At 46.1% G+C, this 12,606-nt stretch overlaps 1 protein-coding gene across 1 annotated transcript in view; it reads right to left on the reverse strand.

The window, feature by feature from the left end:
* LOC147108099 (interleukin-6 receptor subunit beta-like) overlaps nt 1-12,606 on the reverse strand; it is a 107,097-nt gene that overhangs the window by 12,602 nt on the left and 81,889 nt on the right. Inside the window, exons 9-10 of the mRNA XM_086004586.1 lie at nt 7,031-7,216; nt 1,212-1,313 (exon numbers count right to left, since the gene is read on the reverse strand). Of these exons, the coding sequence (XP_085860712.1) occupies nt 1,212-1,313; nt 7,031-7,216 (288 nt within the window). The remainder of the gene's footprint in view (nt 1-1,211; nt 1,314-7,030; nt 7,217-12,606) is intronic.

Consider the following 12,606-nt stretch of genomic DNA (forward strand, 5'->3'; position numbering starts at 1 on the left):
TATGTGAAGCACTTCCTTGCAAAATTGTAATGGCTGCCTGAATTTTGCTCTATAACTTAATCAAATGATGGATTATTTGAAAGACCTTGGGGGAAAAATTGGGTTGCTTTGCGCTTCCCGTTAGCGCCCTAAGAGGGCGCAAAGCAACTAGCACCCGGGCACGGCGCCGCCCACGCCTCCCGCGAAATTCAGCGGGAGGTTAGCGGCGGCGCTGACCGATAACGCCCCACGATGCTGCGCCGCCGGCAATGATGTCATTACCAGGCTCTTTTGCCGGCACTCCCGATCCCCGGGGGCACAGCTGGGCCCCACGATATTGACTCACAGCACCCCAAGAGAGATGTGGGGTGCTTCCAGTAGCGCCCGGCTTCCCTCTTGGGGCGTAACCACTCAATTTCCGGCGCGGGGGCGCTACTCAATTTTTAGCCCCTTATATGTTCATTTTGTTTCAGTCACAGAGACAAAATTGGGGTTTCCAATTTCTATCAGGCACCAAAAATAGATTATTGGGCTGCCAGGATGCCTCACCCACATCCCAAGAACAAAGAAATAAAAAGGCTGTGTGTCAGGAGAATCATCATTTATTCCACGTGATTGATAGTGTCCCAATTTGACCGATCTTCTCCGAAGCCAAATTGGCAATCAAATGCTGTCTATCAGAAGTGTTTAAAATGTTCAACTGCATACCCAACATCTCACTGCACTACCCAGTGTAGAACTGAGAAGCCACCCAGATCAGCAAGGTTCAATCAGTGGGCTATGTTGAGTTAGATGACCTCTAAAAAGAGAGAGGGAAAGATTCAGCCAGGTATCCCACTCCTGATCATTCTCCCATGCTGGAAAGTGTGGATTTACTCGGAGGACTGTGTTCAGCTCAAATGTGATGTCAGACACGCCAAAATAGTCTGCTGACATGCACCACCCAAGGTCAGTGAGGAATTGCAACTTGAGCGAGGTACAGGAGACGGCTGGTGCCTATGAATCTTACTTACACATTCAGGATATTAATATGTCACATTAGGGCTGATTTTGCATGCTTGAACACTGAGAAGTGTACATCAGGAAATGACAGGCATGCTCATCATCATTTTTCATCCATTCCACAATCATTAAATCTTCCCTGTTGTACCAATTATAAACAGCAAATTATATATTTTTTTAATTTGATAGTGTACAAAAGCAAAATACCAAACTTTATTCATAGTACTTACCACCTTCTTTTGAATAGGCCTGAGTAAACGCTGGAACGCCTGGTAAACCATCGAAGAGAGGGTAAACCAAAATGTTATAGAGGCGCATTGGCTCAATATTGTCTGGAAAAGAAATCCACAGCATTTCAGTATAGCTTTCACACAGCAATATCCCTCTCATCATCTAACAATCCTTTATTATTTTTCCCCTAAAGAAGTTCTCCATTTGGCTGGGTTGTAAGTTTAGCACAATGTGTAATTGTAATATTAACTGAAAGGTGGTTAATTTACTACCTCTGGTTTTATCTTTAAACATGACCACAAGTCAGCAACAATGAACAATTTTTGAGCATCACTTTTGTGTGGAAGAACATTTTGTTCTTTTAATAGTTCGTTCAATAACAATGGTTTGAAATGCAATTTGATCCTCAATCCAATATGGCAACATAGGCCCAGAAATTCAGGTCCCAACGCGTGAGTACGGACGGAGTACCCACGCGTGCACCCGATGGAAGTGCCGGTTTCTTGCACGCACAGCGCATGCGCGGGAAAACGGCACTTCCAGTCCCCTGAACGAAGGGGTTAAGAGGTGAAACGCGTGCGACGTATGAGGCAGCGCGTGCACGTTGAACTTCCGGTTTTTTGACAGGTTTGCCCGTGCGTGAAGGCCTGCACTTTTTGCACATTTAAAAACCAGACGTAAGTACTTAGTTTTAAAAGGTAAGTGGTCTATTAATTAAAGTTAGAATTTTTTTTCCACAGGTTTATTATTTTTAAAGACTTTACAGTAAGGTAAGTTTATTTTTAGACCCGATTTTTAAAAAAATTATTTTTTTCAAAAATTTGATTAATTGTTTAAATTAGTTTTTTTACAGTTATTAATAGTTCATTTAATTAGTGGGATTTTTTAAAAACTTTTATTTGAAGTTTAAGTACTGTTTTGGGCGCCCGGAGTTTTCATGAGTTTGACAGTTCTTACTATCAAACTCATGAATGAACTTTTGCAACCTCCGATTGGTTGCCCAGTGCTCACGTGATCCCAGCTGGCTCATCGCACTAACTACGTCGCTGGATCATGCAAGCACAGCGCGCCGGGAGCTGCAGCGGGCCACAGACCGGAAATGCACGCAGGCCCAGGCGTCAACGGCCGGCGCGCTAGGTAAGTGCAGGTCGGGGGCTTGCACCCGCAGGAAGCCCCTGACCCGAATTTCTGGGCCATTTTGACATCTATTGCACTTTACCTTTTGTGGATGTGGGCATCGCTGGCAAGGCCAGCATTTATTGCCCGTCCCTAATTGCCCTTGAGAAGGTGGTGGTGAGCTGCCTTCTTGGCAACTGAGTGGCTTGCTGGGCCATTTCAGAGGGCAGTTAAAAATCAACCACATTGCTGTGGATCTGGGGTCACATATAGGCCAGACCGGGTAAGGACGGCAGATTTCCTTCCCTAGAGGACATCAGTGAACCAGATTGGGGTTTTATGACAATCCGGTAGTTTCATGGTCCCCATTACTGATACTAGCTTTTTATGCCAGATTTATTTAATTAACTGAATTTAAATTCCCCAGCTGCCGTGGTGGGATTGTGAACTCTTCCGGATCATTAGTCCAGGCCTCTGGATTGTTAGTCCAGCTATATTACCACTATGCTACCATTCCCTAGATCCAACAATACTGCCTTCTAGCTCTCTACAATGAGCCACTATTTTTCCTGCAAACAGTATCAATACAAAGCTCTGGTTAAGTAGGGAACTGCACATGAAAACTATGATAAAAGGGCAATTGGAGGTTGCTCTGCTTTCAGAGTTTTCCATAGAAAAGTGTCAAATGATTTACAGTCAGCCGTTGTCCCATCTCTACCTTCAAAGTTAGGTCAATGTTAAGCTTCCTAGGTTGAAAAATGATATCTAGGTTGTAACAGAAATGGGGACCCATTCTGTTTCAAGCTGGAACGTATCTTTGCTATATTCTTTTATTAAATTCAGTGGAAGGCCAGGGCTCTTGGGATTTAAAATGAAAGCCTTGGCTGCTTTTCCGTTAAACCCGGTTTTGTCCTATTAGCTTCAGAGCCGGTCAGCAAAGCGAACGCATACTTCTGGTTATCAGCATTGCAAATTAATGAGAAATTTAAATCATTTTCTGCTAATTGATCTCAAATTGATTTCTGTTTTGTTTGTGTGTGTGTGTGTATGAAGGGTGAAATAATTGGAAAAGGGTCATTCAGATTTAATTCAGTCCCTATTTTAAAGTGAAACATTCTGTTCTTATTTTTATATTTCCATTATAAATTTCGATCTCCACATTTAGAATGGGAACTGCCGATTTAAACTTATTATGCTGTAATTACATCCTCCTGCCAGTAGTGGCACTGTAGCATCTCAGTTTTGCATTGCCCAGCTCTTCGACATACGCTGCAAAGAAACTCCTCTTTTCCAACCAACTGTACTTCTCCGCTTCCAAAATTACCCTAAATTTTGCTATTTAAAAATCAAAGTATGATATACAAATGTCTGACTTTAAAATGGGGACTGGGTTATGTCTCTGTTCACAGGTCCAATTAATTCCCCTCACCCTGCTCCAAATAATCCCACTTTACCCGAAAACTACATGTGGTCTTGAGTCCCCGTGTGCAATGCCATAGGTGATCATGAAGTGTATTTATATGTCCTGGATGAGCAGAAATTTCCTCCAACTAAATATTGGGAAGACCGAAGCCATCGTCTTTGGTCCCCGCCACAAACTCCGTTCCCTAGCCACCGACTCCGTCCCTCTCCCTGGTCACTAAGGCTGAACCAGACCATTTGCAACCTTGGTGCCCTATTTGATCCTGAAATGAGCTTCCAACCCGATATCCACTTCATCACCAAGACCGCCTATATCCGTAACATCACCTGTCTCCGTCCCTGCCTCAGCTCATCTGCTGCTGATATACTCATTCATGACGTCGTTACCTCCAGACTTGACTATTCCAACGCTATCCTGGCCGGCCTCCCATCTTCCACCCTCCATAAACTGGAGCTCATCCAAAACTCTGCTGCCCGTATCCTAACTCGTACCAAGTCCTGTTCCCCCGTCACCCCTGTGCTCGCTGACTTACACTGGCTCCTGTTCCAGCAAAACCTCGATTTTAAAATTCTCATCCTTGTTTTCAAATCCCTCCGTGGCCTTGCCCCTCCCTATCTCTGTAACCTCCTCCAGCCCTACAATCCTCCAAGATCTCTGCACTCCTCCAATTCTGCACTCTTGCACATCCCTGATTTTAATCGCAACACCATTGGCGGCCGTGCCTTCAGCTGCCTGGGCCCAAGGCTCTCTAATTCCCTCCCTAAACCTCTCCGCCTCTCTCCTCCTTTAAGACTATCCTTAAAAGCAATCTCTTTGGCCAAGCTTTTGGTCACGTGCCCAAATATTTCCTTATGTGACTCGGTGTCAAATTTTGTTTGATGATGCTCCTGTGAAGCGCCCTGGGACCAATGTTCCCTGGAAGCTGTGCTTTGTTCTGCGTGGCCTGTTTCTTTCAATGCATGGTCCCTTTAAATTTCTACGCATGCGTGGTATTTCCAACGTGAAAGCTTGTGAGCGGCCTGCGTGGGACCTTGCAGTTTACTGCAATGGCCGCACACGCGCGCAGCTTAGAGGGAACATCGTTTGGGATGTTTTACTACGTTAAAGGCGCGATATGAACGCAAGTTGTTGTTGCATGTGGTGAAGTAAACGCACAGCTGCTGTGTGGAATACAGGTGCTAGCAGGACAAAGTTATTTTTATTAATTGATCAATGCAGGCAGTTCTCTGCTGCGATAAAGAGGCAGCCACAGTCATTATTAGTAACAGCTGTCCCATCGGAGGCATCCTGCTATTATTGTCTCAAAGTCAGAATCTGTGACATGAGCTGTTTATTTTGACACACATTCCTTGCTGTTCATTTTCAGTGCCACTAAAATCCATTGTATTTCTCTGCCAACACATGCCTAAATGAGCATCACTAAACAGCTCATTAAAAGACTCAGTTTAAAGGACTCTGGAAAGGAACTAAAATCTTAAAATGATTTCTTAGGTTGGACTCAAAACAGTTCAAAGGATGGTGAAAGTTAGATTTTGTATCTCTATTTTATCTACCGTCTTAACTTGCTTCTGTGGATATACATTTCTCATAGTACTACATAAGTTATAAATTATTTACTGACAACCTTGGATCAGTGGTAGCAAGCTTGCCTCGGAGTCAGAAGGTTGTTGGTTCAAGCTGCACTTGAGACTTAAGTTCCTAATCGAGACCAACATTTCAGTTCAGTACTGAGGAAGTGCTGCACTAACAAGAAATGTTGGCCTAGAAATTCAGTGGGCTGCGCCACCGTTAGCGCCCAAAGAGGGCACTTAGTGGGTTTTACGCCACTGGCCACGCCTCCCGCTAAATTTAGCGGGACGCTAATGGCGGCGCTAGCCGTTAGCACTGCGCCGCTACCGATGACGTCATCGGCATGCACAGCGCCCCGCTACCACCCCGATCACGAAATTTGGTAGCGCCCCCTGCTTTAACGCCGGTCGCAATTTGCGACCGGTTCAGGGGGGCCTACCTGCGGCGGTAGAGGCGCGGAGGTGCGGGGTGGCCATTTTTTTTGCTGGCCGACTGCCAGCACCTCTTCGTGCCGCCGTCCCCGGCCTCCTGAGCACCCCCCTGCATTGTGCCAGCTGTGTCCCAGGAGCCCGGCACTTCTCCTTGGTGCCGGGCTCTTTTGCCGGCACTCAACGATCGCCGATTGCGCTGCAGCAGGCCCCTCCCCTTTAAGAAGGGGAGGAAGGCCTGCAGTACCGCAGCACGCCGTGCCGCAGCGTGTGGTGCTGCGGCATGTTGCGCTGTGGTTTTCAGTTGCAGCGCCCCAAGAGGGATGCGGGGCGCCTCAAGTAGCGCTGCGCTTCCGTCTGGGGCGCTGAAACTGAATTTCCGGTGGGCGTTCGCGACTCCTTCCGGGGCGGTACTTCCGGCGCCCTGGCGAGACTGGCGTCAGTGAATTTCTAGGCTGTTGTCTTTCAGATGTGATGTTAAAATGAAGCCCTATCTACCCACTCAGCTGGGTGTAAAATAGCCCATGGCAAGAATTGAAGAGCTGGGGAGTTAATCCCAGCCAACATTTATCCCTCATCCAGTACCACAAAAAAAAACAGGTTATCTGGTTATTTAACTCATTGTTGTTTGTGGGACCTTGCAGTGTGCATATTAGCTGCTGTATTCCCTTACATTGCTATAGTGGCTACACTTCGAAAGTACTTCAGTGCCTATAAAGCACTTTGGGACGCCCTGCAATCATGGAAATGCAAGCTGTTTCTCTCTTTATCCTGAAATATATGGTCTGTCAATGTGGTATTTTTCCACCTCCTGAAGGATCAGGAGTACATTGTGGATCTCTACTTGTTCAGGTAAAAGTGCAGAGTGTTAGGCTTGAGGCATGTTACATCCCATTCACTAGATCTATAGGCATAAGTGTCAATTAACGAGAGGAACAATCCTGGAAGCTGCCTTTTGTGGTGAGCATGAGTAATAAAGTGTTGGGAGTTGGCCCAAGACCACTTGTTGTAACAAGACCCCTGTTTATCCTAACCACAGACCGACTTTGCATTAATACGCCAACTCCTAGGAGTTTAAAGCTATTGAACCACTTAACTCCTTCAATCCTACCTAGTAACCATTACTTCGTAATGTATCTTGTCTCCTACTCTATTTAACCCTGGTGTTGACCTGTACTATGGACCATGGTCTTTCACCAAGGTATCTCAGTTAAAGAAGTGTCAACAAAACCATGATTAGGCTAATCAAATTCACCCAAGAATTTAGCATTCAGTTACCTACCTTGTACAATTGCTTTGGTCTTATTGGCAGGTACATTTTGCCAGTTGATACTACAGGCAATTTTCTCAGACACCACACACCATTCGATCACGTAACCAGTTGCTGTCATGCTGGGAGGTTCCCATTGCATCAGAAGGCTGCTGTTGCCATTTGAAGAAGCAAAGAGATGGGCTAGTGGCGGAAACTCTGCTCATGTAATGTAAAGAAAGTTGCAGTGATTATTTTGCCCCAAGAAAGTGTCACATCTTATAAGGTCACTTTAATGGACGAAAAATTGTGGACTGCTTTCACAATTTCTTGATATGCGCTTCTGGTGGGCGAGGCTTTGTGCCAAGAGCATGCAATCAGAATATTTACTCTAATGGGAACAAATAATTCAATTTGTTGGTTTAAACTTTGAAACGTGCACGTGCTTCTTATTTAAGGAATACTACTCTGGACCGTGTGGGACGGTGCATTGGAACACTTTGGACCTTTATTTTACTCCTATCCACATGGCTAAAGTACTCCAATGCAGTACTGAGGGAGTGCTGCACTGTTGGAAGTGCCATTTTTCCAGATGAAACGTTACACCAGGCCTCGTCTGCCCTCTCATGTGGATGTAAAAGATCCCCCGGCACTATTTCAAAGAAGAGCAGGGGCGTTCACCCCGGTGTCCTGGCCAATATTTATCCCTTAACCAACATCACGAAAAACAGATTATCTGGTCATTATCACATTGCTGTTTGTGGGAGCTTACTGTGCACAGATTGACTGCAGCATTTCCTATATTACAAGAGGGACTACACTTCAAAAGTACTTCATTGGCTGTAAAGCACTTGGGAACATCCTGAGGTCATGAAAGGTGCGATAGAAATACAAGACTTTCTAAAAGCCTTCTCTTTCTCTGGCTTGAACACAGTCCTGTGTTAAACACATTGGATACAGGCCCACAACACAAAACTCAGTCTCACTTCAATATATATTGGCAGTATAACTCAAAGAACATAAAGTGGCTATGATGGGAAATTAATGGAATTTACACTGGTGCAGTGAGAGCATCACTGGAACAGAGCTTTAGTCTGCAAAAAGTCTTCCATTCCCAGTGTTACATAATTATGTTGGGACTACATTGTACAAGTGTACTAACACTCAAATCAAGTGTAGCAGCACTACGATGCTGGGAAAGTAGTGCGCAGGCGCCGCAAAGGACTTCGAAATATCACCCGCACCATGCGGCAGGCAGCCATTACAACATGAGTGTCCTCTGGGTGGGGGACTTCAATGTCCATCACCAAGAGTGGCTCGGTAGCACCACAACTGACCGAGCTGGCCGAGTCCTAAAGGACATAGCTGCCAGACTGGGTCTGCGACAGGTGGTGAGGGAACCAACAAGAGGGAAAAACCTACTTGATCTCATCCTCACCAATCTACCTGTTGCAGATGCATCTGTCCATGACAGCATTGGTGGAAGTCCTTGTGGAGACGAAGTCCCGTCTTCATGTTGAGGATACCCTCCACCGTGTTGTGTGGCACTACCACCGTGCTAAATGGGACAGATTTCGAACAGACCTAGCAACTCAAAACTGGGCATCCATGAGGCGCTGTGGGCCATCAGCAGCAGCAGAATTGTATTCAACCACAATCTGTAACCTCATGGCCCGGCATATCCCTCACTCTACCATTACCATCAAGCCGGGAGATCAACCCTGGTTTAACGAAGAGTGCAGGAGAGCATGCCGGGAACAGCACCAGGCATACCGAAAAGTGAGGTGTCAACCTGGTGAGGCTACAACACAGGACTACTTGCATGCCAAACAACAGAAGCAATATGCGATAGACAGAGCTAAGCGATCTCACAACCATCGGATCAAATCAAAGCTCTGCAGTCCTGCCACATCCAGTCGTGAGTGGTGGTGGACAATTAAACAGTTAACAGGAGGAGGAGGCTCCAAAAATATCCCCATCCTCAATGATGGTGGAGCCCAGCACGTGAGTGCAAAAGACAAGGCTGAAGCATTTGCAACTATCTTCAGCCAGAAGTGCCGAGTGGATTGTTAAGTCCGTGAATGATTGAGACATGGACCAGCAGGAGTGAAAACAAACAGATCTTTACTGGTGGAAGTCAATAACGAAACTAAACGCCTTTTATACAGGGGTGGTCACTGCCGGTACTGCAGTCTGAGACCAGTTATTCTCTTAAAGGTACATACACAACAATTCCTCCCCTTTTAGATAAACAGTACATAACATTCATTTAACAACTAAATGATAACGAATTACAATCACAATCACTGTTGCTAGATACATTGGTTAAGTTTGAGCAATTATAAGTTCAGTCTTTGAGGCGGCTTCCTGATTCTGTCTGGATAACGCCTCTTTGGGGTATCAGGTTCTTCTGGCAATGTTGAGTCGGAATCAATGTCGTTGTTTGGTTCATCTGCTTCCAATATTACCGGTTCTGCGGTAGCTGCAATTGGAACGCCGATTTCATTACCAGGTGTATCAGATCGTGGTGTGAAGTTGACGTTTTCCAGTGACTCTAGAATCTGGTCAGCATGGCGTCTTACAATGCTCTCCCCAACGTCCACGGTATACATGAGAGGTCCTTGTCGTGTACAAATCGTTCCTGGCTGCCATTTCTCAGTGCGGTAGTCCCGGGCCAAAACTGGTTGACCTATCTTAAAACTCCTGGTCGGCCTTTCATTCATATTCTGAAACTGCCTGTTCTCCACATCTCTTCGGACGTTTGGCTTAACCAAATCCAAGCGGCATCGTAGTCTTCGATTGAAGAACATCATGGCTGGGGTTTGGTTGGTAACCGCATGTGTCGCATTCCGGTAGGCAAACAAGAAGTTGTCCACCTTGTGTTGTAGGGGTATATCTTCATTACACATTGCCTTGATAGCCTTCTTGAATGTTTGGACAAACCTCTCGGCCAATCCATTATTGGCTGGATGATATGGGGCAGATGTGTAATGCTTAACGCCATTGTTCTTTAAGAACCTCCGGAGCTCTTCAGACACAAACTGTGGTCCATTGTCAGGGCAAATCTGTTCAGGCAGCCCATTCCTGGTGAATATGGTTCGTAAAACTGTGATAGTTTTTTCTGTGGTGGTTGAGGACATTTTTATTACCTCTGGCCACTTTGAATGTGCATCCACCGCAATTAAAAACATCGAGTCCATGAAGGGACCAGCAAAATCAATGTGCACCCTTTGCCATGGAGATGAGGGCCACTCCCATGGATGCAGAGGAGCTTGTGGTGGGGCGTTTTGGACCTTCTGGCATCCTGCACAGCTCTTGGTCATCTCTTCGATTTCTCTATCGATTCCTGGCCACCACACAAACGCTCTGGCTAAGCTCTTCATTTTTACCCCACCCAGATGACCCTCATGAAGCTCATTGAGCACTCTATCTGTCAACTTAGGTGGAATTACTACTCTGGATCCACACATCAAGGTTCCTCTGCACACTGACAGCTGTTCTCTTCTCGGCGAGAATGCTGGCAGCAGTGGTTCGCCATGTGCTGGCCATCCCTTCACCGTTAAATCATAGACCTGTGATAGTGTCGGGTCATTCCGTGTTTCCTTTTCTATGTTTGCATTCGTCACAGGAAGACATTCGACTATGGTCGAGTGGAATAACTCCATTGGATCCACTGCAAGGTCTTCTTCTTCCACCGTCGGCAACGGTAGACGTGACAATCCATCAGCATTTCCATGCTGTTTAGTTCCTTTGTACTCGATGTCATATTGGTGTGCCCCTAGGAAAAGGGACCATCTCTGCAGCCGTTGTGCTGTCATTATCGGTACGCCCTTCTGAGGGTTGAAAATGGAGACAAGAGGTTGATGATCGGTTAGTAGAGTAAATTTTTGACCGTGCAGATAGTGATTGAACGTCTTCACCCCCCACACTAGGCTGAGGGCCTCTCTGTCAATCTGAGCGTAGTTACGCTCGGCAGAAGTTAACGAGCATGACGCAAAAGCTATCGGCCTCTCCAAACCATCAAGGAATTTATGTGACAGTACCGCCCCAATGCCATAGGGAGACGCATCACACGCCAGCCTGATTGGCAGTGCTGGGTTGTAGTGAGCCAATACTTCCTTTGAAGTGATTAAGTCCTTACTCTTCCGAAAAGCACGCTTACAATCATCGCTCCATTTCCATGCTACCCCCGTTCGTAGCAGGGTGTTCAGTGGGTGCAGAATTGTCGACAAATTCGGCAAAAACTTATGATAGTAATTCACCAACCCGAGGAATGACCTCAGTTGCGACACATTTTCAGGCGCTGGGGCCTTAACAACCGCTTCAATTTTGTCAGGGGACTTATGTAACCCCTCTTCATCAATCACGTGGCCACAATACGATATCTGTTTCTTAAAAAATTTGCACTTGGGGCGGTTGGCTCGCAGCCCATGTTCCCGTAGTCTAGTGAGCACCTGTTCTAGGTTGTTAAGGTGTTCACTGTCATCTTCACCTGTTACAAGGATGTCGTCCAAGTAACACTGAGTCCCCGGAATCCCTTGCAGGACTTGTTCCATCGCTCTTTGCCATATTGCCGGAGCCGATGCTACTCCGAATACCAATCGATGATACTGGTAAAGACCTTTGTGAGTGTTTATCGTGAGATACTTCCTAGAGGACTCTTCAACCTCCATCTGCAAATATGCTTGTGCTAGGTCAATTTTTGTAAAACGCTTCCCTCCAGACAGCGAGGCGAAGATGTCTTCTATCCTTGGAAGAGGATATTGTACTGTGTGAAGGACAGGGTTCACCGTCACCTTGAAATCCCCACAGATGCGAATCTTCCTTGGCTCTCCGGACTTATTGCTTAACGTTTTCTTCATGACAGGAACGATGGGTGTCGCCCACTCGCTCCAGTCGACCTTAGACAACACGCCCGCCTTCTCCAGATTCTCCAGCTCTGCCTCGACGGCTGGGCGAATTGCATATGGTACCGGTCTCGCTTTGAAAAACTTGGGAACTGCATTCTCTTCTATTTTTATCGAGGCGGTTATGCCTTTAAGCGTGCCCAGTTCTTGTTGAAATACCTCTTTGGCGTTAGCTAAGATTGTTGACAATCGTCCAGGAGTGACGTCTTCATCTTTTTTACCATCCACCGTCATTGCATGAATGGAATGCCAATCTAAGTTTATCTTCCTGATCCATTCCCGTCCCAATAACGGTGGTCCACCATTTGGCAGTATGTAGAGATACAATTTCCGTATTTTCTTGCCATTGTATTCGACAGGCACCCTTTTTTTTCCTCTGGGGTATACTTTTTGCCCCGTATACGTCGTCAAGATGATGGATGTCTCTCTCAAGGGTATGTGTGAAAATAGCCGCTCGTAGTCTCGTCGATTCATGACGGTTAGCGCTGATCCTGTATCCAATTCCATTTTAACTTGGGACCCTGCTATCGTGAGGGTGACCCAAATGGTTCGGTGATCCTCTTTTGCGATTACATTGTGAAGTTTGAGACAGCTTAATCTCCTGTTCTCAGATTCACTATCGCTGTCCGTCATCTTTTGTACTTTCTTGTACGGTTCCTTAGTAGCCTTTTTGTTGTCGCTGGTCTTCTTCCCAGACCTACA

Source organism: Somniosus microcephalus, chromosome 13 (genome assembly GCF_052327205.1).
Source record: "Somniosus microcephalus isolate GS21.2 chromosome 13, FLI_Smic_1.0, whole genome shotgun sequence".
In the NCBI taxonomy this organism is placed as follows: Eukaryota; Metazoa; Chordata; class Chondrichthyes; order Squaliformes; family Somniosidae; genus Somniosus; species Somniosus microcephalus.